Below are 27,995 nucleotides of genomic sequence, written 5' to 3'. Positions count from 1 at the left end.
TTGATTGATTTATCGATCCATTGATCGATTGATTGGTTGATTGATTGGTTGGTTGGTCGATTGATCGATTGATTGATTTATCAATCGATTGATTGATTGGTTGACTGATTGGTTGGTTGGTCGATTGATTGATTGATTGATTCTCAAGAATGCAAAGTGCGCTAACCGTCTCCCTCTTGGCCCTCGTGCTGAAGACGTAGAAAAGCTCGCCGACGGCCAGGAGGCCAGCGATGATGAAACCCACGTATACGATGACGAATGCGCCAGCCAGGTCTGCGCCGGTGAGCTGACGAATCTGCACGCTGGCGTCGAGTGAGTGCGCTTCTTCGTCGTCCTCGTCGCTGTCACCGTCGCCGTCACCGTCCAGGTCGTCTCCCTGACCGCAGTACTGGTTGGGCTTCCACCAGCGCTCCTGGAGCCACTGCAGGCGGCCGTCCTCCTGCAGCTTCAGGATGCCCTTGGACAAGAGGCTGCGGTGCTCGGATCCTGCAGACAAAGGTGGTGAGATTATCGCGCCCACCGCACTGGAACACTGGTTGTAGGCCTCTTTTGTGGATGCGTGAATGCATTATGCACCCACACCGTTTATTCCCAGTTTCCGCACGGTTTTGTCCATCCGCCTGTCTGCCAGCAGGCGCCTCGCCTGTACATATCAGTAAATGTCAAATCTCGCCTTTACAAAAATAAATATCATGAATTGTTTGCTAGCTTACGGTATGCCCGACCACGTCGCATATAGCATAGAACGGGTGCATGGCCACACGTTGATATAAAGATGTTACCAATTATCTTTATTTAAGCTTGGAAGAAGAAAAGACGAAGAGTGAAGAATAGGAATCTATGAAGATAATTTCGAATTAAGCTGGCGTGTGACAAGCGCCAAGAAATGAGCCTATGCAGGATTGCGTACTTACATCAGAGATTACAAGCATGACAACAATACGGTGCTTTACATGTGGTAGGGTAGTCTTTGGGTAGCATCGAATCCCTGGCAAGCTTCTTGTTGTGGTTTTTATACACAGTAGGCTGCAATGAGCGTGGTATATGAGACATGGTCGCGGAAAATAGGTCTAACTGTTGTTTTAATACACTACTACGCCTATTTCGACGTCGACTTCGGTTATCCCAGGTGAAGTTCTTCATAAACATTTTGTTGTAAAAAATGCCGCCTACAAATCAAATTAACAAGCGAACATGGTGGCCAGCAATTCACGACATTCATGCCCCAATTTTAGTTGAAACCCAGACCTTTGATTTTAGGGGAAACTGATCAATTGCAATAGAATTGTGCGGCATGCAGCTGCTCTCGCGAGCGGCGCTGTCAGTGACAGAATGGTTATGTATTCCACACATCGAGGCTCTGCTAACATTTTGGCACTAAAAATTTGCAACTGAGTCTGTGCTTCGTAAAATCCCCGTACAGGTGTATTTCGAAGACTATCATCCGTATTACCTATGAATTCCGGAGGGGTGCAATTGTCATGCAGTAACGGTGCGATCTGTCATTAAAAAGGAGGATCAAAAGCAAGAACGTCGTTCCCTTACATCCATGTTGTTGAAAACGACGACCAATTCAGCCTCCAAAGTTTATCGGGACGAAACGATTTTTCGCCCTTTCACACCGACATAAAACCGAGGATATTCGCTATAAAGTGGTCTCTGCGCGAGTATTCTCTGCGTTATTGCATCTTTTGCCGACTAGAGAAATAATCTCGTGACAGAAATAATCTCGTGACGTCAGTGGTGACGACACAAGATGATGCAATCCTGAGCGAAGAGCTATAATTATGACACATTAATAATTATGTATGTTAGAAGTTTTGATGTAACGACAAACTAGGTATTTGTTCGTTTTTCTTCTTTCAGCAGAACCTTGAAAACCACGGAGTGCGCAAGGTATTTGAAGCTAATAACTTCAGGCTTGACTAGCTACTTAGATGAAACTGCTCTAATACGGTTTATTTTCGCAAGAAAGCTGCAACGATTCATGACCTTAGCTATCAGAAAGATTCCTCCATCCTGCACTGCTATGTTTATTGCGGACCAAGTGAACGTCAGGCCAGAAAAAATTAGTTGGTTCATTTGGTCGGAACGAAAGTGATAATCTTCAAGTCGCGCTAGACTGTACCCACCTATTCTGCCCAGTAGGTAGGGTATTTTTTTTTCCTGCGTTAGCAGTACTGCCGACTTTTCTCAGGAGCACGGGGCGTCCGTTATTTAAAGCGTCTGGCCACTGTGCGGACGAAGCACTTGAGAGTGCCAACCAGCCAAAATCCGGCCCCATCCACTGGCCACCCAACCCCACTTCCGAAAGTGTCAACCCAGCAGACAGTGAGGTTAGTGAGGCTCAGTGGGAAGGCGCACAGCGTTAGCTTTACAACGACCATTTGGCACGGTCAAGGGGCGCACTGAGTCAGTAACAGGCTTCAGTGATGCCAATGCAATCAGTGCCCCTACCGGAGGGGAGAGCAACTACTGTTTTTGACGCGACAGAAAATTGTCCGCTGACACATGCGCTCTGCGTGGACATGACGCACTGCCCCCAAAATGCCGCTCCCGCACGCTCGCTCAATTCTCCGGCGCTTCAGGCTCAGGCTCACGAAGCAGGCTTAGAATGGCGTCTCCTCCTCCAGCCGAAGCAAATGTGGAAGACGTGGCGGTATCCGCGTCTTAGGCGTCAGCGACCGAGAGAAGTACTGCGGCAGTCGCTTACGAACTTTTGTCGTATCACAATGTGTGGTCGTTCACATTTTGAAGCGAAAGCTTCACTACGCCAGGTTTTCAGATGGGTAGCGCCAGTGTGTGTTTACCTTGAACAGCTTTGAAGGTCAAACCTTGGAGCGCAATCACGTAAGCCATGGTAGAGCGTGGGACCAGACTTGATGATGGACCACCTCTTAAATCCCATGGTCAAGGTCAAATGTCAAGGTCAAGGATGAGAAGAGGGGTTGGCAACCATACGCTTCTACAGGGCGGTGACGTCACATAAAAAAAATTCTGGTAACAAGCAGATCAATCAAGGAGAAAGGAAACTGCCTGACAGCGGGGGCGGAGCCACCGTCTGTGGCGTCAATGGAGAACTGTATACATATACCGACGGTGAGCCCGGGGCGGCAGAAACCGTCTGCGTTGGAGGAGGAAGAACACCCTGTTTTGTTAGCTCGCAATAAAGCGAGCATTAAACGGTGGAACAAGACCGAGAAAAGGAAACGGGCTGAGGAAACTGTAGACGATCGTACAATTCGGCTGGAAAAACGGCGGGAAAGCGATGCTGCCAGAAAACCGAAGAGACTACTCGAAGCGTCCCGCCTAATCAGCGACGTAGATTCGGAGGTTTCTTCAGCTTCGGCACTGGACGTGGAGATGATTTCAAGTGAGACGGAGCGACGGAAGACTGTCTTTGTGATCAGGCTCAGCTAGTCTGACTCGACTCCACCTGCATTTCATAGACGCTTTACAGACAATCCGTTCGGCTGTGTGTGGGCCGTTTGTGTACGCAGCCATGCTAAGGAAGCTCTCGCTTCTCACCAGGGTTAACGAACGTTTAAACCACAGTTAATTTTTTTTCTTTTAAACCGTTCTCCTGCTTTCAAACGACGAAATAGAGGTTCGTTGTGCCTTTTTCAGCTTTGCGGCTATAAAACTGCTGTTTTTTTAGCCACAATCGCACAAAAACGAAAACCCTCCAAGACAGGAGATCAAAATGCCTCGGCTTTCGCATTGGTATGAGATCATTATTAAAGTTTTGTGGAGTCGCAAAGCTACGCGTGGGCAAAAGCGCACCCCAAGGCGCAGAACATCGTAATAATTTCCAGCCCCTTCCTTCAGGATGTCTTTGAATCACAGTGCATGTGTGGCTGTTTCGTTCTGCTTCCATATAAATGTGATTGCCGTGCATAAAACTTCAGCACCAAAGCTTCTGCTTTGCTTGCAGATTGCCATAAACTCAGTCGCGGCACCGGCTTTGGCGGGAACTGCAACCGCTGCAAATATACAACACAGCGGACATTTTCAGACCAGGTATCCTGCGAATGCAAACTATATTATGCTGCATGTTTTATGCAGACGTCATAGTGGAGTGGAGGAGAAGGAAGACGCCTGGAGAGAGGGGAAACGTGTAAAAGCACCAAGAGCAGTAAGCGTATCTTCGGAGGATGCTGTCTTCATGTGCGGCTACAGAGAGTTGAAGAAAAAAAGTGATCATCAGTTTGAACACAAGAACGAACTTTACTCTTCTTTCAGCACAGAAATTGGAAATGTCTAACGGACATTATGACTACTGATCCGGAGTTCCCGGGTTCGAACCCGACCGCGGCGGCTGCGTTTTTATGGAGGAAAAACGCTAAGGTGCCCGTGTGCTGTGCGATGTCAGTGCACGTTAAACATCCCCAGGTGGCCGAAATTATTCCGGAGCCCTCCAGTACGGCACTTCTTTCTTCCTTTCTTCTTTCACTCCCTCCCTTATCCCTTCCCTTACGGCGCGGTTCAGGTGTCCAACGATATATGAGACAGATACTGCGCCATTTTCTTTCCCCAAAACCCAATTATTATTATTATTATTAACGGACATTATTCAGCCGTAATAAAACTAGAGAGAAAAGAAATAAGCAAGTCTTCTTCTCAGTCATACACATGGACCAATTACTGGATGGATGCCCATAATGGGTTGCCTTTCGTATACTTCCCATATGTATACGTTTATAACCTTAGTTTTCGGCGTTCTGAATGAAGCAATGCTGTCTTTTGAGACGACGCCAGCAGGCGGCTCACTGAATGCGTACTCTCCAACTTTATCGCAATGACTGAAAGGACAGATGTGGCGTGAAGTGAGGAAAGCCGGATATTAAAACAGAACACGTACGGAAGGAACAGAGCGTGGTTCCACCCACGTGTTATCAAGTTCGTAGTCTTGGTTCGTAGACATCCGGCATCCGAACCATGAAAGCGAAGAGAAAAAGCATCGCCAGAACAAAAAAAAAGTTGGAAGAAATTTTAGAAGAGCGGGCGCTATTCTTTATGTCATTTCCTCTCAATTTCCTCGACGCTATATAGCTGTGACAGCTGCGCTGCACAAACGACCTCGTTTCGCTTCTTGTTCAATGGTCGCACACTCCGACCTTTCTTTCTTCGTCGAACTTAGGCCTATTTCATAAGCTCCGAATATCGTCGCTCTTTCTGAAGCACGTAGCGAAGCCCGTTCACTAAAAATGCCACTCCACCACGATCGCTCCCGCGTGAAGTCTATAAAGCGATTCCCGAGGAATGCCTAAAATTTGGTCCAGCAGTTCCACGGGCAGAAATGTAGAGATTGGTGCGCGTACAACGCAGGCGCGGGATGACTCTTCAGCCCTTCCATGGATCTCACTATGGACTTTAACGCTGAGTAGGATATAGATGACGTCAGCACATGGATATTTGTGCTTGTAAAAATCTTCGCACTAAACAACAATTGCGAATGACGGTCATCCGGAGTTTAGAGCATTCAATGAAACCAACGAAGCAACCGAAAAAGTGCTCCGGCCACTAAATCTCATGCGCGTAGTTTATAAGTACGCCTCCCGATTAGGTGACGTCACATCGTCGCAACGTTTCCACGATGCGTTTAAAGGAGCATAGGCAACAAATTTTAGTTCCGTGTTTTCTCATTTGTAATAAGCCATAACGTCATAGCCGTCGTTCTGCAGTTGAAAGCGATGCTAAAATATCATGAGAAAAGACATTAGATTATAAATTACTTATGGGTCGTAGGCTCATACCACGTCCTGAACCATGTATAATAATGTATTACACATCATTACAAAAAAGAAAACGCGCAACCAAAATTTGTCTGTGCTACAGCGCCTAAGACAGCCTATATCAAGTTTTGGAATGACTACGACCCAAAATGCAGCTAATATGTTGAATGTATTCATGCCTCGAGACATGATTACATTGCATCGTAATAGCTGCTTTTTTAGTCGTTGTCATTGCGAAACTTGATACAGGCTGGCTTAAGCGCTGCAGTGAATTAAAACTGCGAAGCCGCTATTATAAGAAGTTTTTCATCCCTGATGTGACCTTTACTATTATTATGTTAATAGGTACTATTATTATTATTATGTGTCCTGTACTTTTAGCTATTTTGTTGCAATGTATTCATGCCTCACCTTGCAACCATAACGTCGCATTCATCGTTTAGCGGTTGGAATTGAAACCGAAAGGGCATGAGAGAAGGAATTAGATTATAAATTTTTTTACCAGGCACCGGACAACTCCGTATGGTGACCCCTCCCCAAAGAACAAAAAAATCATCCAAAAAATTTGGTGTGCACAATCCTTTAAAGCTGCAGCAGCGCCACCGCGTCACAGACGGCGGCGAAATTGTGCGGCAGCAAAGAACGTCTTTAGACACCGGCATGCCGGCGATGTTTAGGAGATGCTGAAATACAAGAGCGCCGCGAAGTTGCCGTGCTAGTTCGTCTAGCATAGCGTTGCTGCCCATGCCAAACCGCTGTGTCATTTCAACGAGAGAAAAGAAATGAACAACAGAATTTCGACATGGCCGATGCAGTTTTACGTGTAGGAACTGCAATGGGCACGCAAATCAACAATTTGTGTTTTTTTTTATCCTGGTTCAATGGGAAATATTTCGCGCCCAGTACTATGGGAGCATTTCTGCGTGCGCGCCACGCCTAGTGAAATCCGAATCGCAGAGCGCATCAAAAGGACCCGATCCAAGCACTTTCGTCTTGCGTCGAAAGTGCGTCTTTTCACACACACAAAAAAAAGAGATGGCTCCTGACTGCCATATCGCATTTCGTTTCTGCTGGAATTTCGATTGCGTGCGCCCAAGGATTTCGGCGGCCCAATAACCTCCCGCATCGAATGACCCGACTCAGGTGCATATTGGAAGCGCGAGCTTATATCCGTAGTCTCACGATCAGAGAACGGCGCGGTCTGAAGGTGACGCTATAACCAGAAAAAAAGTAGAAATTTTTTCACCTGCGGTAGCTTTTTGCTTTGAACGTGGCGGTTCTCTTAGGCATCCCCAAAGTTTGATTATTCTCCCTGTCAGCGTCTGTCCTGCCCCCTTTGTGATTTCGCGTGCAACCAATGACAGCGGAGAACTCGTGGCTGTCTGTATGCGTCAGCAACTTCTACTGCTTGCGCCACTTCAATCGCAGAGGCTGAATGCTGGCTGCAAACGTGCGCTACTACACGAAGCTTGTTATGTCACTTCCTTTCCCGCTCTGTGTACAACAGCCCTTAAGAGATGCGCCAGAAATTTCAAGCGCCTACGTCTGCCTGCGCACAGATTCCAAGTGCTGTCTGCGGGAACGGACTATAGACAGGTCCCATTTCGTCATCGCAAGGAGGTTTCAAGGGCTGTCCAATCGCACACTGCATCCCTCGCTCTGAAGTCGTACGGCCCGCACTGTATGTGCGTTTTGTTTTTGTCTGAGAGGAACATTCGCCTGCGAACCGGCCCATTGAAAGAGCTTCAGTTCGTAGTTAGGTCAGGTTTGTCGTTCAATGCAATACAGCGGCTATGAGTGGCTCTCGCATGTTGATGGATGCTTTGAACAGAGAGCATACTGTTCGGAACTGCCTCAGCGACGAGCGTGGCTAACGTTTTAAATGCATGCTATGCATTCATGCTAGTATTCATCATCATCATAACCACCGCGGCTGCGTCCCCTGCATGTTAAATGATAGCCAGTTATAGCCTTGTACGGCGACAGCTGCGGCCATCTCATTCCATGCGTTCCCCGATCAATCGTAAAGAAATCATTTGAAACCAACAAAAGTCGACGAAATACGCTAAAATTTAAAAACAGCGAAAGCAAGCGATGAAAATAATATATTCAAATTAATGTACAAAGCATTTCACCAGTCTTGCATGGCAAAGGTTTCGCCCACTAACTGCACCTGTTCTGGTGCAGCAGGTGCATCCACTTAAAGAAATCTGCGCCAAAGCAGCCCCTTTATCCAGCAACCACCAACGCTGAGTGCCAAGGTGCATCCACGAAGGTGATCCAGTTTAGCGAAGCACACTTCATGGCAAATTCGTGCACGATGCATTCGCACATATCGCTGCTATCTCACGTGAAACGCTCGCATAAATACCTCGTACAACCAAATGGCAACCGAACCCACCTCTGGCAGTGATGATGCTGTAGGCCGAATGGTGCACGAACGTGTCCGTCATGCTGAACTCGCAGTCACTCTGGATGACGTAGGCCGCGGTCGCGTGTTCCATGATGAAGGCCACCTTGTCCTCGTTCTTCACGCGGTCCAAGCCCTCCGCGAAAGTGCCCGGGTTGTTGCGGCCGCTCCTTTCCACGAACTGCGACAGCCTTTGCTGGAGCGGAACGTGCGAGTGCTGCGAGAAAATGGGAGCATTTTTGGTCAGTTTTTGAAGCGAATGCTTCACTACGCTAGGTAGAGCCGCGCTTCGCGTGGCACTAAATTTGACCTTCACCGAGTTAGAGGTCATGCATGGCTATAAGTCGCACCGCAGGTAAGCCTTGTGGACCTAACCTTGTGCACCATCATCGTGTCACACCAAATGGTCCTGACCTTTGACCTTGACCTTCGACATCTCGATTCGCCGGTAGAGGACGGTCGAATAGTCACGTGACAGTCGCGTGATGTCGTGCGATGGAAACTGCCGTTGTGACGTCATTCTGTGGTGAATATAAGCTTGACTTAGATGCCATGGAGAAGTGCGGCGAGGTGCGCACGTATAGCGTTCATTAGGTGACCAACCTCTCGCGATTAACCATTGATTTTAGATCCATCTGGTAGGGTGGCAAGGTGGGCGCGCTGCCTATCCAGCGCGCGGAACACACTCAACGTTACAGATACCAAGCCGCGCCTACTTACCCGATACCCCACAGCTTTCGCTCGTTGACCAGGTTCAGCAGTAGTTAAACCTCAGCTAATTTTTCTGACACCCGCTTTACGTGAAATTTTATACGTTTCTTATAGCCGCTAACGATCCTCCTTTCTTTAGATTTTCTGAAGACATTCTAGGCAGAAAGAGAGAGAACATAGTTTAAAAATTAGCTGCGGTTTAACTACTGCTGAATCTGGTTAGAGAGCGAAAGCTGTGCTGTATCGGGCAAGTAGGCGTGGCTTGGCGTCTGTAACATTGACTGCGTTCCGCACACTGGATAGCCAGCGCGCCCACCCTGTCATCCTGGCAGGTGGCAGTTAAATTAATGGTTCATCGCGAAAAGTTGGCCACCCAATGAACGCTGCCGCCTATTGCTGCAGTGCCGCGTGTCTGCCACAACGCTGTGAGCGCTAATTCATGCAGCCCACATCTCTCACCGCCGCCACGTACCTCAAAACGCTAATGAGGCGTCCACTGACCCACGGAGCCAGTTATGCGCCCTTTTTTTCCTCAAAATCATGGGAGTCTATAACGCTGTCAACGCCATGAACACAATGAACGCCGACGGCCTATAGAATCAGAGGCGAGCGCTCGGTTTCGGCGCCGGCGGCGGTTGAGTGACGTCATAGCTATCACATGGTTCAAGGTCGGTTTAAGGTCAAACGCGCGCACACAGCGCACATGGCAAAATAGGCCGCAGCGTTCACTAGGTGACCAACCTCTCGCGATCGAACATTAACCGCCTCCTGCAGCGTGGCAGGGTGGGCACGTTGCCTATCCAGAGTGCGGAACGCAATCAGCATTACAGACGTCAGGCCGCGTCCGCTTGCCCGATTGAATGTCGTTGAAGGTCATTCTCCGGCCTACCCAACGACTGCTTTACCTAGCGTAGAGAAGCTTTTCGCTTCTATAAAATAAACAATAATTACCATGTATCACCCCACAGTTCAAAAGTAGCAGTGGACGCTATCACCAAGCCTGGAGCACGAGCTCCAGTTTCTGTCCAGGTCATGGAAGGGTCTGCCAGTAGATCCTCAAAGTACACAAAGGATAAGTGATGGGAGGCATGAGAGTGCATGGGCATTCGCACACCATGTGCTACAGTGAAGGAGGGCCGCAGCAGGAACGACATGAGGGAAGAGTATTTGGTATTACAGGACAGTTGGAAGTGTAGTTCGTGTCTTGTCTTGCTCGTTGATTCTCTTCTCGTGTTTATGTTTGCGCGCTGTGATCTCTTTATAGCATGAGGGAGTGTCGGTTCGGTGTCGCGCGAAAAAGAATCAGAAAGCGAGATCCGGCTTTCTGTGTTCTTTTTGTGTTCTTTCTGGTCCGGCATGAGCGAATGCCTGCAGGAGTTCTGACAAGCAACCGAACAAACTTTTCGTTTTCTGTTGCTGGCTGCATCCAAATACTGAGCAGTGTTTCCGGGAACACTCTTCGTTTTCTGCAAGGTTGCAAAGCTCGCTTTTGGCGCATGTTGCGAGCGCCTGAGGACAGTTAAGTTTACACTGTTTATTAGGTCGATTTCTTTAATAACTACATAGTAATAGTTTTTTTTTTCTTCCGGGTTCCTTTTTCCATCATAACCATGGCTGAATAATTACTTGCCACAACGTTTTTTTCTAACCTATGCCGAGATGACGGGTGACTCAGTTAACCTGCGAACACGGACTTAAGCGTGCAAAGTGCACCAGGCACAAAGGACCACTATAATGTGAACAATCTATTTATTCATAAGACTGGCTACAGTACTCAAATCAGACAATACAAGAAAGTAATAAAACATGTATACTCTTTGAACGAAGGCCTCGCGAACCGGTACCGAGATCGCTATTCTTTAGCAACACCTTAATTCACACTAATACTGCCTTTTTTTCTTTTCTGCGACAATTGCTCTACAGCCCAGGCTTTGGCATTTATATAATTGGTTTTTGGGGACAGGAAATGGTGTAGTGTCTGTCTCATATATCGTTGGACACCTGAACCACGCCATAAGAAAAGGGGAAAAGGAGGGAGTGAAAGAAGAAAGGAAGAGAGAGGTGCCGTCGTGGAGGGCTCCGGAATAATTTCGACCACCTGGGGATCTTTAACGTGCACTGTCATCGCACAGCACACGGGCGCCTTAGCGTTTTTCCTCCATAAAAACGCAGCCGCCGCGGTCGGGTTCGAACCCGGGAACTCCGGATCAGTAGTCGAGCGCCCTAACCACTGAGCCACCGCGGCGGGTGCTTTGGGATTTCCGTTTTATTTTTTAACTCCTCATCATCTCTTTGTGTACGTTTTTTTATGCTGCGCTGTGCGTTTCAGCTCTCTTGCTTTTCTTAACGTAACGCCTTGTCTCAGTGCCGGTGCACTTGCTATGTCGGATGCCTCATTGATTTTGTCTTAATTTTTTTTTTTGTCTGCACTCTCGAGCCGGGTTGGGAGGAGTGTGCAGAGGGTTTTGTATGTTATTGTGTTTTATTATTCCGTTGCGTTGCCATTATTTTCTTGTCTTATCTTTTGATGCCTTTGCTCGTCTTTAAAACTGTAAGGTGCGATACTCCAGCACATGGTTCTTCTCAGACCATTTTCTACGCTTTTTTCCCGAGTCTGCTGAGTGTAGAAAAAAAATTTGCCCTGCGTGGTAATCTTACCTTCAAGCCTGTTCAGACGCACCCTTAAGCCGGAAACATCAGAGAGACGTGCAGAACACGAAGCATACGCTTCCCCACCTTCAGCTGTTTCCTGATCAACCAACGCAATTAATGAGATGTCGTTGCTAACCAGCACGGCATCGATCCTCGTAATCCTTTCTTCATGCCCGAAAAGCGCACCAAAAGATCTGGTTATCATTAATTTACACTCCGGTTCACTATGTAAATACAACAGGCGGCGCAAACTCTTGAAAGACATTTGATCTCTAGCGACACGAATGATAAAATGTTTGAAAGACGAAAAACAAGCAAAAAGCAGTGTTTGCAACTATACGTGTTTCCTTGTTTTGCAGCTGAAACGTGCGCCGCAATGAGAACGTTCCGCTAGGAATTTATATAAAAATAAATGCTATTCTATAGCCTTTTTAAGTTTAAGTTAAACGGGAATATTAATGAGTAAACTTGGTGGGAATCGAAATGCATTCATTAGAGATTCATGGCCATCCACAGAGTTTTTTCTTAATCGGTGTTATCAAATTCATCATCTGGTATTCGATGCGCGTTCATGAAAAACAATCGATCACAACACAAACGGTATGCGAACTAGCATCGCTCGTAGCCTAAATCTACTGGCACAGTGGTATAGGGGCGGAATGAATATTTAGCAGTGATTTGCTCTGTGCACAAAAAATTAATTGTCAATGATCTGTGCAGCACGCTGCATTGAACAGCCCTTTTCAGAGCTTTTTGTTTCGTGCGCCCCGTCAAAGCAAAAATGGAGTGAAAACGAAAAAAAAATGCAAATGGACAAAGAGATGACTCTCAGTCTGCGAAAAAGAAATAGCAAGGGGGGGTCCGAACAGCACTCGGCAGTTTCTTTTTATTTTCATGATTCTATCTTCTACTAGTTAAGGATAATCATTTTGGCCGTTATGGTAACCAAAGGTACGATCACTTTAATTTATTTAATTAGGAATCATACTAGCAGAGTAACAACAGCAGAGTAACACATTTGCATACGTGGCGCCTCTTTCTTCTTTTCTGTCTGCCGAGATCTAATACATAACACGTCTATTTGATGAACTTAGGCTCAGTACCTAACCACTGATTCAGGCTAGCAGTTCGCGACAACAGCTTGTCGCTTGTGATGTTGTTTTGTAACTAATGAATTGATAGCCTATATTCTTCCTGCTCTTTTCCTTCTTTGTTTTACCGTTATTTCTTTCCTCATCCCTACGTTGTTTCTTAAATTCCTGAATCTTTCATTTATTCCCAGCTTTCTTTAAGTCTGCTTGAAGTCTGCTGCAGTTATGTCCCCTCTGCTTCTGAACCTCCAATCAATGGCGAGTCTCACCTCGAGGTAAGCCCGCGTGCTTCCAGTTCGGATGGCGATGTAAGTGAAGCCGGGCGTCTTCATCAGCTGGTCGACGTTGTCGTAGTCGGGCCCTTTGTCCTGCCACAAGATGCTCTCGCAGAGGTTGCTCACCACAATAGCCAGCACGATGAAGGTGAAGAAGTACCAGAAGCCGGCCAGCACACGCGTCGCTGGGGCTCTGCAAGACAAGAAAAGAGCGCGATATTGATTGGTTGATTCATCGATGGGCGGGAGGATGGAGAGGTGAATAAACAAATTAATACTCTTTAGTCGATTGATTGATTGATTGATTGATTGATTGATTGATTGATTGATTGATTGGTTGATTGATTGATTGATTGATTGATTGATTGATTGATTGATTGATTGAACGATCGATCTTCTCCCGATCTAACTTGCTCATTACGGCGATACTTTCCGACGTGCGAAAGCTAACCCAGACCAAGATTTTGGTTTCGTGCACACAAATGCAAGGACTGCAGTATTTATTGTTTTCAACGGCAAATCCACTTCGGTAGCCCCCAGTAGAGACTTGTGTGTTTTATGTGCTCAATTATTTCGCCCTGACGGCCGCAGAAGCATTTCAAAAGGCAGAGGTTGGAAAAGAGGACAAAAGAAGAAACAAAATCTGTCAATGCAAACAGGGACATTGCTCAAAAAACAGGAAATTTTAAACCGAGACTGGATGTTTGTACTACGCGTACGTACGAGGAATTCGATCTCGCCACGCGGAAGAACCATCGAAGGGAAGGTGTGTTGCTTGCGTTATTCACTGAATGAGAGCGTTCTTAAGCATTGAAGCTGCCCTAAGACTGGCGTGCATACATATCTGAAAAAAAACAAGGTAAACCAACGGATAATCATTAATTGGCTAACTAAAGGAATGAGTCGTTCCGCATGACATTCAAACTTGCCCGCCTTCGTTCGCATCAGGGAGGTTCGTCTCCTTCCAATGCGCTAGACGCTAGACGCGAAGAAACGACAAAACATTGACGAGATACTGCACCTTATTTGTTGTTCTTTCGTTTTAAAATATGATATTTTATTTTTCTCTCACCTCGCCAATACCTAAAAACCTCCGTTTCGTTGCACAAACAATAGCGTCGCAAAGCCCTCTTGTGTTTACCGCATCGCCTTCCTTCGTTCTGAACCGTAGGCTGAAGGACCTCGATTATATCTAACCACATGTGCATTTTTTTAAATTGGAGAAAGCCACCAGTCGCAGCCATGATCTATGGACTACTACCACGTGTACTAGTCGCTATTTCCACCGCTAAGCTCTTTTCATTTCATGGAACAAGTTCAATAAATAAACAGTTCACTTTGTTCTTCTGTCAGCTGGTTACAATCACTACGCAAGTATTGCAATGGGTCGAGCTATCGCAGTCAGTGAACTAGATCCCTGGTATATGCTGCAATACGAGAGTTAGAACCAAGAAGAATTATTTCGTACACGCTGCACTCGGGTAGCACGCATGTTAGTTATATAATTAATGAAATAATAAATACATACTAAGAAATATTCTGTAGACATTAAAACTAATATAAACTCCTTTATATTTTATGTGATCTGCACAGCCAGCGTTATTGCATGCGCTATGCCGGTTACAATGCATCGTCTTTATTCTTTCCATTAATTGTTAGAAATAGATAAACACCCAACCACACAAAAGTAAACTATTCATGTTGTTTTAGGTGATGTTCAAGCCGGAATCACGAGCACGTACAGGGAATTTTATTTATGTATTTGCTTCCTTGTTTGGGATGCCTCAGAGGTAGATTTTACTTCTTGGTCGCTGCAAATTTAAGCCCAATTTCGAACACAGTGATAATGTTTTGTGTTGTCTTTCATATGGTGGCGCGTTTTTCTCCCCGAAACCTAATAGGATCACTTTGGTGTAATTATGCTCACAGACGAAGTTTATGCCCTGACTAAGTAACTTCCTCCAGAATCTTTGAAAGAACGCGCACTTCCTCTGTGAATATGAGTTTAATCCTAAGAGGGCACTACCTTTTCAACCTGTCTGCATCTTCGGGGAACAACTAGAAGTCCAATAGCACGAGGTTAGAGGCGTAAGGCCGGTGAAACAGAACAGCCGTTCATATTCTTCCATCCACTCCACATCTTCTGGGAAAGACGACGTTCCTCAATTTGATTTGGATGTAGCATAATTTTTTTTTCGTTTTTATAACTTGATAATAACAGTGTGAGAACACTCCGAAATTTCGAATAGTAATCGAATATCGTACACCGAATATTCGCTATCAGTTCGAGATACGTATTTCGAAAATTTAAGACAAATAGAATAACGCATTGACAAGTATTTGTTTAGATCTTTGCTGGCAGAGCATGACGAGGTGCGCCGATAATCGCGAGGAACATACCGGCTCTGTGCATCATCCGGTCTGTATGGGAAAGGTTTACTTTCCGTGATATTCTTTTCAAAACATGCCGCAGTTTAAAAGACAGTGTGTGATGTTTGATACCTTCTTTCTGAAGATAAGCTAGGATTTTCTATACCGGAACCGAAGTTATAGGGTTGCCTTCAACTTGGAACATTTTTTTCTTTAATGCATCAAAACCTTTTGCGGTAACGAGTATATAGGAATGGCGTTCTCTAAATCAAGAATGTTTCGACCTGCTATTATAACACTGATCTTGTCTTTATCATTAGAAATAACTAGGTAATAGAAAATTTCGTTAAAAGGGCTAGCCCGCGAAAAAAAAAACACGATTTCATATTGGTACTAACGATGTCTTTATCATTACGACTTTGTTAATAGTTGAACAGAGTTAAAAGCGATAGCCAGTGAAAATAAAATTTAATTTTGAATAAACGCACCTGCACTTCATTATTCATAATTCGATTCAATATTCTAAATAAACTCTTCGTATTCAATTCCGAAAAAGGCAGATTTCTACTGACGTACTTGTTTTTTTCTCTCATTAAAAACTCGCCTTTAAAATAACGCGCAACTGTGGGTGCTATGGTTATTGTAATGAATAAACAAGCTTGGAATCCGTAAAGTAATAGCTTATAACAAAATTGCAGTCCAACCAGTAAAACTTCTTGAACCCTTCTCGCGCAAATGGATAAGGTAATTGGCCCTTACACCACAGCGGTGGCCGAGTGAGTGAGCATCCCCCTCGCATGCGGGAGGTGCGGGGTTCGATCCCCAGTGCCGCCGTGTACACACCGGTGATACAATGGGTACAAGCTTCCCCTGGTATGGCGCTCGGCTTCTTTAGGGTGAAATGCTTGGGAAACGGGTCTTTGACCCTACCTTAAGAAATGGAAAATACCTTGTGTCATCACGCTCTTTGGCTGTAGATGCCCTTGCGCTATAAAAACCAATAAACATCATCATCAATTGCCCATTACCTTATTTCAGTGTTCGCTATATTTTTTTGCAGAATAAGAGAAAGTCTGTACAATGACGATTCTACCTTAGCTGAAAGAGTTGGGAAAATGGGCTACGCTTTAGACTGCAGTAAATATATTGTCGCTAATAGAAGGAAACGCGACGTGTTCCTCGAATGAAGCAGTGGAGTGTTTCTTTTTTTTTTCTTTAGCCCGTATTGCTCTATTGCTTTCCTCTAAGTATGCATGCCTGTATGCTACTGTGAGGAAGTAAACGCACGTGTCGACGCATTATTACAGGCGTTTGTATTCACTCGAAATTCCGACCACTTGCTCATTAATAATTCCGCCGACTCGGCTCGCTGAGCATTTCAACGCCGCTCCCCTAATGGAATCTCGTTCCATGACACTTCTCATCTGCATTCGGTTGGAGCGAGCATTGGTCCTCAATTAAATTGTGAACACTTCACCTCAGCGGTCGGCATTATCAAATAAGAATCTTCCATACCCACCTACTTCATATGTTTTAAGAATGGGTCGGCAGTTCATAAAAGTGCTCCGGCAAAACTGCATAAAAGTGCTCCGGCAATTCGAGAACCCTTGAAACGTTCACATTATCGAATTTACACGTATTCTTTCGAAGTGTACGAGAAGGAGAGGCCGTTACTTTTTTCGTCTTCCTCGAGTGGGAGGGCACCGGACACTTCGCAAGATATAATTTTTGTGGAAGACGCTAATAGAGATGTTCTAAACATCTGGAGCTTATATAAGTGGGTTTATTAATAATAAGATATAAAAGGAAGGAAAAGATGGGCTGGCCGCGGCATCTGCCATTGAAGCCTGAAGTATTTAAGCTGCGGATAGCGGAAGTAAAAGGAACAAGGAGAGGACAGGGAGGAAGAAAGAAAGAAAAAACAGGGCTGGGGTGGCACTATACTCTATAGGAGAAAAGTTAGGAGGGCGCTCAAGCTTCACCTTAATAGTAGACGCGACAGTGCCTTCTCCTTTCTTTCTCTCTTTTTCATTCATTTTCTTGCTCATTTCTCACCGATTATTAATCCGCAATCACAATACCGGTCACGGTCATCGATTACAATCAAAATAATCATTCACATTACCGATTACCAATCACCATTCACAATTATCGATTACTAATCACCAATCCTTAAGTTACACTGCACGATATATTACGCCACTACATGCTCATACACATGCACACTATTTCTGTACAATGAAGCACCATAACGCCGCCTTTTCATTCCGTGCAATTTCTGACGACTAATTATCATATTTGTATTTGATTTTATTTTTATTTGCTAGAACATCACTACACGATCCCAGACCCACGTTATTAAGCCATACACATCACAATGCGTTCAATAGGTGCCCCTCTTACACGCTTTAACCAACGACCCTTCGTGGCCACATCCCGCAACCCGCCATACGCAATCACACCTGGTTAAGTCGGACTTGAAGCCTGTCAGGGTGGGTGTACTTCCATGCAATAAAGAAACAAGAAAGACCTTTCGTAGCCAACGCGCTGCGCGTCCGCCTGGCACGCACAGGGCCTGGGCTCGAACCCCAGCGGCGGCTATTTTCTTCTATCGAATTACTTTCATATTCAGATTTTAAAAGCGTTAGCTCTTACTACTTGCATTCGAATGTTTCTTGTCCGTCCGAGAATTCAAGATGGCGGCCGGAAATCTCGGGTCAGCAAAATGTGACCCTATATCACGTGACGTGACCCCCTATATATATATATATATATATATATATGTGTGTGTGTGTGTGTGTGTGTGTGTGTGTGTGTGTGTGTGTGTGTGTGTGTGTGTGTGTGTGTGTGTGTGTGTGTGTGTGTGTGTGTGTGTGTGTGTGTGTGTGTGTGTGTGTGTGTGTGTGTGTGTGTGTGTGTGTGTGTGTGTGTGTGTGTGTGTGTGTGTGTGTGTGTGTGTGTGTGTGTGTGTGTGTGTGTGTGTGTGTGTGTGTGTGTGTGTGTGTGTGTGTGTGTGTGTGTGTGTGTGTGTGTGTGTGTGTGTGTGTGTGTGTGTGTGTGTGTGTGTGTGTGTGTGTGTGTGTGTGTGTGTGTGTGTGTGTGTGTGTGTGTGTGTGTGTGTGTGTGTGTGTGTGTGTGTGTGTGTGTGTGTGTGTGTGTGTGTGTGTGTGTGTGTGTGTGTGTGTGTGTGTGTGTGTGTGTGTGTGTGTGTGTGTGTGTGTGTGTGTGTGTGTGTGTGTGTGTGTGTGTGTGTGTGTGTGTGTGTGTGTGTGTGTGTGTGTGTGTGTGTGTGTGTGTGTGTATATATAGTCTTGAGAAAGGACAGGCTCTGTCCGAAACGTCGACTCAAAATAAATCTATGGCTAAATGAAGCGTTTTCAACTTTGAATTTTTTCCTCTAGCAACCAAATACGTTTATCTTTCCACACACACACACACGCACACACGCACACACACACACACACACACACACACACCGTCCCCGTCCGAGCGGGTGCCGACACTAATGCCACTTGGGGTCGCCATTGATGACAACACTGTGCCCCACCCGTTTGGCGCAGAGGCTTTGGAGAGGTGGCAAACGTTCATCACAATTCGGCACACAAAGTTGTTAATCGACTTGAAGCCTGGTGCGTGTGAGGGTTTGTACCAACTACCTTTGGTTAGCGGCGACCTTCGGAGGGCCGTGGTGTGCGAACCGATGGTCGCAAAGGGATGCGGGTGGCACCAAACGAATCGGCGTTTCGTGATATACACGTTGGTATCCGAATTTGTCGAAAGCATTGGTGAAAACAACTTAGCTAACGCTCTTCATTTGATTTCGTATTCGGGAATCATTCTTTAATTTTTTTTCTATAATCTGGGATTTTTCCCGACTAAATCAGGACGACGGCCGATGCCATGTTTTCAGCCGAACGTGCTCCTTACGTTATCGAGAAAAATACAAAAGTTCAAGTAGAGCGCAGCGCTCCCGCTTGGCTGCCGACAGTCCTCCTCGCGCGGGCGCGCACTCCCTTGGAGAGCGGCGGGTCGCGGCCAAAATTAGAAAAGCTCTCGCGTTGGCTGCAAATGTTGCGGTCATTGCGTCTGCGCAGCTCTTCCAAGTAGTGATGATAAACAGCCTGCACGACACCACTTTTTGTGAAGCCCAATTATGTTCCTCTTCTTTCACTTAACTAAGAAACCTTTCATTAATTAAGCCAATTAGTTCATCAACACAAAATTTTGAATTCACTCAAGTAGCGGTGCGTCATTTTAATGCAAAACCCATGACCAAGCACAATTTTTTTTTCGCTCGTAATCGAAAGTTTTCGCGTTTCTTTCTTTTTATACGCAAGTGCCTCCAAAACTTTCAGCCGGAAAAAAATACTTAGCATTAATGCTCTTCCTCAATGTTTCACCAAAAACGTGCTGAGCTCCAAAAACGTGCTGAGCTCAATAACACTGCCTGATCATGTCTAGTCTTCATTTGCATGTGAATTAGCTAGTACCTATTTCAACCTGCCTTTCAAATAAAGCTGAGATTTGGACGAGTTGGTAAGCATTCATGGTGGGTGAACAGCGCAACAGAGGCGGGACAAAGGCAAGACAAGCGCTTGTCTTGCCTTTGTCCCGCCTTTCTTGCGCTGTTCATCCACCATGACTGCCTTTTAAGGTTTATAATCATAACAAAGCCCCCCCCCCCCCCCCCTCCTTTTCCCAAATAGGCGTTAGTACACCAGAGTGTTAGGTATTAAGATGTGGGTGTACGGTTCATGTGCGTTGAAGTTAATCATACTTCTGCTTTTACTTCGTTTCTGCAAGCCGAAGATTTAGTAATTTGAAAAAATAAGAAAACCAGGAACACGCAGCGCACGGGGCTATAATGCTTTTAACACTTGCAATTACTTCCGGGATCTCGTACGCTGCCCAGAAACAGCACACTGCGAGGCAGTTCAGACTAACCAGGAATATTCAAACTCTAGCCTGTTAGCTTCGGAGTACTTTATTCTGTAGCTTCTACCATTTCCGCTTTGCAGGACTATTGTGCTTTGTCGAAGGTGGAGCTCATTTAAGCTGCTCTTTTATCGCGTCTGCACACTCCGGGTTTGGCGGCGCTAAATTAAGTTAGGAGAGCTTATCAATTCAGCAGTGAAAGGCACTTCTTACTCTTCTCCACTTACGGTTCCCGGTGTGAATACTATGGGGATTAACTCCAGCAGCCGAAGTAAGCCGTTTTTTTTTTCTTTCTTCTTTTACGTCTGCGTACTCAGAGGCATTGAAAATATACTCGTCTTCTGCGAAATGATAACCACCTTGTTCCTTTCGTAAGCAGCGCAGACTTTTCTAACTTACGCAGTGCGAAAACTAACAGCCAAAGCAGCAGTGCCCCGTTCTATGCATTATTCATTGAGCATATTTTGAATGGCGAAAGGTTTCCACTGAGCCACACTTGCGTTTGATTGTTGAGGAGTAGGGGTATATTTCGCGTGATTAAATAAAACCAAGCATAAAGCCGCCATGAAAAGGCTAGCTGGAAGCTACACAGTCAGCAAAAGGAAACACTGCGGCGGCTGTAACATCTAATTTAATTAATGATACGCCGGTGTGAGCACTCAGGCAATGGACATAATATCAAAGAAAGAATAGTGGGCTAAAACTGAGGTCTCCGTAAAGAGGAATTAGAAGCATAGAAATAGGAGCTATAAATATGCGGTATAAGCGCCGAGCATAGAGTAGTTTTTTTTTTTTTTCTATCATTCAGCGGTTACCATTCCGTGTGAGGCAGCGGGCCGTTTATCAAAGTACAAGAATGTACATAAGAACAAGAATGTGGGACTAGAAATAAGTTCAGTCTAATAACAATCAGCGACACCCGAGATTATCCTTATATTGTACACCCCACAGATGATGACCGATGAATACAAAAAACAACACGCTCATTATGCAAGAATAAAAAAAAACTGCTTTTCCCACCTTCCTCAAGTTCTTTTGATTCAGTCATAAAGCTAATGTGTCATTCGATATTATTTATTTACAGCTAAAGCAATGAAGGTACACGAAAAGTTTATTTACTAAAGCTTGAATGTTGGAACCAAAACACTGAATGCCCGAACAAATTAGCATGGACATTGTCTTACTATACATGATTTCCGCCACCGTAGTCATATGCGGCACGTTCTAAAATTGCTCCGAATTTCGACCACTCTCACACGTTCATATATACCGACTAAGCTGACCTCAACTCGAGTTTTCAAAGCCAGGTAAGAGCTACCGGCGGTGGCATGTTAAAAAAGAGATTGTCATGCCCATGGTATTTTGCATGTCCCTTGAACGGAGTTTCACACCGAAGCTAAATTTGGGAAAATCGTGATAGCTTAGACTGCAAATGAGACTGTAGTTCAAAACACTTCTCGATTGCTTAGCGACTCAGTGATCGTCTAATTTGTACTAAGAAGCCCGTAAAGCACTGAATAGCAGCTTACCGGTATCCTTCAAAACGAAAGTATTTAATCGTTGTATCCTACCAGTGGTCACCTTTTTGGCTGGAAATATGAAGCCCCAATTAAAAGCACTGAAATTAAAATGAGGACGGAGGAGCGAGCTGTCAAAACGAAAATGCCAAGTGGTAAAGCTAAGAGATCGCAAGGGCGGTTCAGAAACAAGCATGAGTTAATGATACCTACGCTAAACTCATGAAAAAAAAAGCAAGCGCTGTCTGGGAAACATATTTGGAAATCAATCGGAGAAACCTTTGACGCGCAGTCTATATGATGATAATTACGGCATGCGTAATGACTCAATACGAAACAATATTTTGCGCTAAGAACTAAGGGCCAGTCTGGTGCAGATTTATTTTTGCTGTATGAACAACTCCTTTGACTGTACTTTCAATTTCCCTCTGGTTCATATTACGCGAAGCATGTGGCACATTCTGCGTATAATAAATAATTCAGGCGGTGCTGTCACATAGGTATTCATAAATGGGCTAGCTATTTCAGGTTAATGACTGTCTGACTAGGCATTCTGCACCCTTGTCTGTGCCCCTAAGCAATCTGGGTTCTTATGATCGATTAAGTTATCTCTGTCCTCTAGTGCACAAGTCTTCATATTAGCCTTATAAGTAACCAGCACATCAGCCTGGAGTGTTTCTGCACCATCCGCTCTTGAGGAAAAAAAGATATCACTGCTGTATCTCTTGTGCGAGGCTGCCAAGGGAACTAAACGCGCAGTCATTCTGCAATCATTGCGAAGCCAAGGTCCAGTCGCACTTACTGCCTTCTGCCTTCGCTTCCCTTTTTAAATAAACACCAAAACGAACAGAAGAAAGCACAATGGGCAAAGTGTATTGCTGAATCACTGCCTAGACCCGGAACTCACGGCAGACACGCTCCACCGACGTCATCCATTGTTCGCCGCGCTGTATCTGACGGCGACCTGACACACGGAGACTGTTAGTGCTCGCGAGAGCACGTCAGATGCTTCGCATTCGCCTAGTACGGTCTTAGTATGGAAAAAATGGAGCGCGAGCCATTGAGACGCTGTGATGATTGACCACGCGAACCTCCGCCTTTCTTGGTAACTAAGGCCACAACACGAACACGACAGGCTTCTCTTTGAGCATGCTGCCATCAAGATTGCAGGCTATGTGTCGGGCCATACTGCCTTTGCATAAGCTACCCACTTGACTGAGCTTACGGACGTAAGTTGCCTGTTACCGACAATTTCGATTCGATACGACTGGTTGGTTGTTTGGTAGTTGTGCTAAAAGCAGGAGGAGTTAGCTTTACATTGATCATGTCTGCAATTGCTCCGCCTGTGACACATGGTAAATGTTCACTTACCAACTCGCCCAAATTTCCGCCTTGCTGAACGCATGGTAAAAAAGAAAAATTTCCACGATGGTCAAGAAACCTAACGAGAGAAAGCTGTGGCAGCCGTTGGATTTATCCTCGATGACTACTTCGATATTTTTACTTTAATGACGGCTTTTATTGGATATGTGGAGGTAGGGTGGGAAGGTGGATGGAGGGGGCGGTACTTCTGGAAGGCAGTTGGGTTGCCCTGTGCATGTTCCAATTCGATTTCAACATCGCCCTTTCGTTCCGCTTCTGCGTTGGCTTCTGCTGCGCGTATGTCTTGTGGAGGGTGGAGTAGGCGGAGGTTGGGTGGAGGGAGAGGTTAACGCAGGGTGTTGGTGGGTGGGTGGGTGGGGGGGGGGAATAATTTTTTGCTAGACGGGTGCGGTCGGTCGGGAGGTGGCAGCTTGGCCGGCCTTCTGGAGGGTAAAGGCTTCAGTCAACTAGGCTGCGCATATAGGCTTCCATACTGACACGTTCCTTACGAGTCGGTCATATGGAATTATGGGAATATGGAGTCCATATGATGCGGTAAAATATATGGACATTCATACGTTTTTGTGCGGAGTGCATAAGCTTTGCATAAGATTTCTATAAAACATATATAGAAAGTGCATGACGTCATGTGGTGTCCGTAAGCTTCACTGCGAGCTTTTCATAAAGTCCATACCGACTTCATACACCTCATACTGGCTCTATATAATCGATATAAAAATATATCAAATAATGGGACTCGTCTTATGGAAACATTCAACATGGTTATTCACCGAGGCTTCACACAGATAACACCAGCATTTTGGCCCTATGCCACTGATACTGCTGGCGAAGTACAAGCCTGCCACTGCTTCAAGAGGGTCGAGTCCGCTAAGAAATCCAAGAGGAGCCTTATTACCGTGAGTCTCACTTCTTCGCTATTTGGTAAAACTCACAATTATCATTTTTGTACATTCCGTTCATGCTCGTCGACGAGTTGTGACTTCGAAATCACGTGGCCTCATCAAGAACAGGGACAGGACGTTTCCCCAGGTGGTCGAAATTATTCCTAAGTCCTCCATTACGCCACCTCTTTCTTCCTTTCTTATTTCACTCCCTATTTTATTCCTTCTCTTACAGCGTGGTTCGGGTATCCACCGAGATATGTGAGACCGTTACTGCGTCATTACCCTTCCTCAAAACCAGCAGCGGCTGTTCTTGTTCTTCGAGACATGTACTTTAGAAAATTATCCTTTTGCTGAGTTACGTTTGCCAAATGCATTTTAGTTTGCTAAATCCGTTTAGAAAGTCTGGTTTGGCTCGCTCATGCAGCTCGTCGTCCTAGGCCCGTGCCTGACGCGTGGTCGGGCCACACGAGCGTGGGGGAAGGATTAATAAGGGGAGAAGAGGGATGGAACCATTACTGAGGGCCGCCGTGAATCACGCCTTCTTCGCACTTCAAAGCCTTAACTCCTAAAACCAACCAGGTGGAAGTGGTGGTATTGCAGATGATGCTGGGGTGGAAGCACAGAAAAGGTGGGAGGAGTGTTACCGCACCATTCCTCAGATCCCTTAGTTTTGCGAGCAGCAAAGGCGACATCTCAATACCACAATTTATTGAGCATCCCTGCTAACGCGGCTGTGTGCCCTGGCGCAGTCGGGGTCACCGCGCTGATGTGAGCAAACTCAAGGCCTCAGCTTTAGACAGCCACCCGCCGCGGTGGCTCAGTGGTTAGGGCGCTCGGCTACTTATCCCAAGTTCCCGAGTTCGAACCCGACCGCGGCGGCTGCGTTTTTATGGAGGCAAAACGCTAAGGCGCCCGTGTGCTGTGCGATGTCGATGCACGTTAAAGATCCCCAGGTGGTCGAAATTATTCCGGAGCCCTCCACTACGGCACCTATTTCTTCCTTTCTTCTTTCACTACCTCCTTCATCTCTTCCCGTACGGCGCGGTTCAGGTGTCCAACGATATATGAGACAGATATTGCGCCGTTTCCTTTCCCCAAAAACCTATTATTATTATTATTATATTATTATTATTATTATTATTATTATTATTATTATTATTATTATTATTATTATTATTATTATTATTATTATTATTATTATTATTATTATTATTATTATTATTATTATTATTAGACAGCCAGTTTTCATAATGCAGAAGCTGGTCTTATTGGTCTTTTTTTTCTTTGCGCTTGGAATCCATTTAGTGAAAGTGTTGTGCGCCACACTAAGAACATCCCATTTTTGCTGTTTTTATTTTTCGCTGTCAGTGGCATCGCGAAAAACGAGTGCAGTTCTGGTCTATTTCTTCGTCCCATTTGTTTCTCGCCTTGCACTCTTACGACATAGACTAGGTCTTCGTTCTCATTTATGGCGCAGGAAGCTGTTTCTATTGAAGCAGCACATGCAGTCCCTCCATTTTCATCACTTTCTTGACTATTCTTTTCCGTGTTCAAAGAAAGGTTTGAAATCGAACTGAGCACAGCCGAGCGACCTTTGTAAAGGAAAACGGTAGGGGTCGCATTAAAGAGGCGCTGAGGACGACTCCATCTAGTTACTGTTTTTAGTAAAAGTTAATTTTCTGGCTCACTCTGCGCATGAAAAAATTTCACCGGCTGGAAAAAAAAATATGACGGAGAAAATTGAATTTAAAAATTTTCTCGCCCTTTGAGTCAAACTCGTGACGCCTACATTGAGACGAAGACTAGCTGCGCCATTTTGAAGTGAAAGACGCCGTAGCACAGCCTCCGAGATAAGCGAAAAAAATTTCCTGTCAACGCTCACACTTTCGTTACAAAACCAGCCAGTGATGATGAGGCCCGTACTCAATTCTTTTGACCTTGTCTAGCATATGAAAATTCCTTTCTCAGAGCGGTCTCTCTGTCGCCTGAAGGCGAGAATGTATGGACATGTGTCAATTTCGCCTTGCCCTCAGTCTCCCTTTAGGTAACGGAAGATAGAAGAGTGGAATAAGGAAATCAGTGCGAGCTAATAATATCGTAGCGGGGATCAAGGACAGAAAATGGGCGTGAGCAAGGCACGTAGTAAGGAGAGCAGATAAATGGTGGTCGTTTAGGGCAACGTAGTGCATTTCAAGGGAAGGCAATCGTTGCACAGGGTGACCGAGAGTCAGGTGGTCTGATGAGATCCGGAAGTTAGCACGTGGTTAATTGGATAGATATTGCAAGAAAGAGAAAAGGGACGCTTCTTTTTCCTTCCCTGTCTTTGATTTACTTATTGGATAGTTTAACATGCAAAGTGATATAAGCAGTGGCTGCTTTGACGTGCTCCATACTGCCAGGCAGCGCCCCATAAACCTTCTGTTGGATTGGGCCTATATGCACTCTGATTGTATAAAGAACATAATATTTTTTATTGCTTTGTACGCAATGTTTATAGATTAGTATTTCATGACAGCATGCCCGTGTTTTTTGTTTTTTTCTCCTTATACTGAGAAGTTAGGCGAAGAGATTAGCAGCCATATTCCAGCAGTGAGAAGCGCGCTATTGTAGACCCACGTGGGCTTACCTGGGGTCGAGGCTGACCCTTTGGTGGAGCAGCGTGGTGAGCACGAAGAGGAAGCAGTTGAAGAGGTTGAAGCGGTTCTCCATGCACTCTCCTCCCTTCCCGTCGTCCACCAGCATCCACTCGCGGAAGCTGAGTCGCGCGCTGATGTACATCACGAATATGGTGCACGCCGTGGCCAGGAGGATGTAGATCCAAACCTACGAGTTGCCAATGTGACAGCCAAGTCTGGTCATCAGTTCGGTCTATTTTTCAGCTTATGCCTTTGAAAGCTTTTCTAAGACGCCAACAAAAGAAGGCGGCGAAACAGCACGGAGTCATGGTTGTACAAATTACGCACAGCGGGGTTTCCTTGAACGAAGGATTCTTGTACAGCTGCCTTACTGTGCGAGGCAGGCTAAATGGCTGCAAACAGACTGCACGAGTAGCTGGTGCAGTGGTACATTCGGGATCCATATATTGTCCTGGCGCTTCGGGTTTAATGTCGCCATCTAGACCCACAGCGGTCCAAAGAAACAACTAAAATGTTGAACTCTTATTTACAGTATTTTTTTGCACAGAACGACGATGCTTTAGTATCAAAAACATCAATTTTGAACCGTCAATGTGTCTCAATTGGTTTTGGTCACTATACTGACGCAACGCAATGTATAATAGCAGGGAAAAGAAACTTGTGGTTTGAAATTGCTGATTTATTACGCTATAAGATACGCAACTTTTTTACGCGACAGCGTATGCAACTCATTTCGTCGAAAAGCCGTCAGTGTAGAAGTAGTCGGCACCGCATGTTGGAAGTAATCAGGGGCTGCGTTAAAGAAATCGTATCAAGGTAATTCGTGGTTGTAGTGATTGATGATTGATTTATGTGTGATAGGCGGTGAAGGGTTAATAAAATTATTCTGATTAGTTGATTAATTAAAGAAATGAAAAATGAAAAAATTCTGAAAAAGGGGGTTTAAAGGTGTCAGATGCTCAGAATGAAAACGTCACTGCTTGATGATGGTAATTAAGAAAACTTAGATTGGTTAATTTATCAATTAATTAATTGATATAATCGAAAAATGAAAAATGCGTTCAAAGGTGTTTCCAACGGGCAAGGCGTCGCGTCAAACGGGAGATGGCGTTCCGTGGAATCCCTGACAGCGCTGCAACACGTCGTCGCGTTCCACTGTTAAAGGCGAAGCTTGAGCATCCTCCAATTTTTTTCTAAAGATTAAGTGAAGCTTGCCTAGATGTGGAGTTTTCCACGTTCAAGGACAACATTGCTACTGAACGCAAAAGAGGCGGGAATTTTCTAGCACAATAGAAAACGTGGACACGTTGGTGAAAGCCATATTTCTATATTGCCAGGCTGTTTTTTTTTTGTTATTATTAATAGCGGCACGCTTTCACAGCATCGTCAATATGCA

General features: G+C 45.3%; 1 protein-coding gene across 1 annotated transcript in view; it reads right to left on the bottom strand.

Moving 5' to 3' along the window:
- LOC144098953 (glutamate receptor ionotropic, kainate 2-like) overlaps nt 1–27,995 on the bottom strand; it is a 112,348-nt gene that overhangs the window by 1,737 nt on the left and 82,616 nt on the right. The window contains exons 11-14 of the mRNA XM_077631941.1: nt 26,590–26,786; nt 12,869–13,067; nt 8,137–8,362; nt 167–486 (exon numbers count right to left, since the gene is read on the bottom strand). Of these exons, the coding sequence (XP_077488067.1) occupies nt 167–486; nt 8,137–8,362; nt 12,869–13,067; nt 26,590–26,786 (942 nt within the window). The remainder of the gene's footprint in view (nt 1–166; nt 487–8,136; nt 8,363–12,868; nt 13,068–26,589; nt 26,787–27,995) is intronic.

This window comes from Amblyomma americanum, chromosome 7, assembly GCF_052857255.1.
Source record: "Amblyomma americanum isolate KBUSLIRL-KWMA chromosome 7, ASM5285725v1, whole genome shotgun sequence".
Classification (NCBI taxonomy): Eukaryota; Metazoa; Arthropoda; class Arachnida; order Ixodida; family Ixodidae; genus Amblyomma; species Amblyomma americanum.
This window is presented reverse-complemented; position numbering and strand designations above follow the sequence as displayed.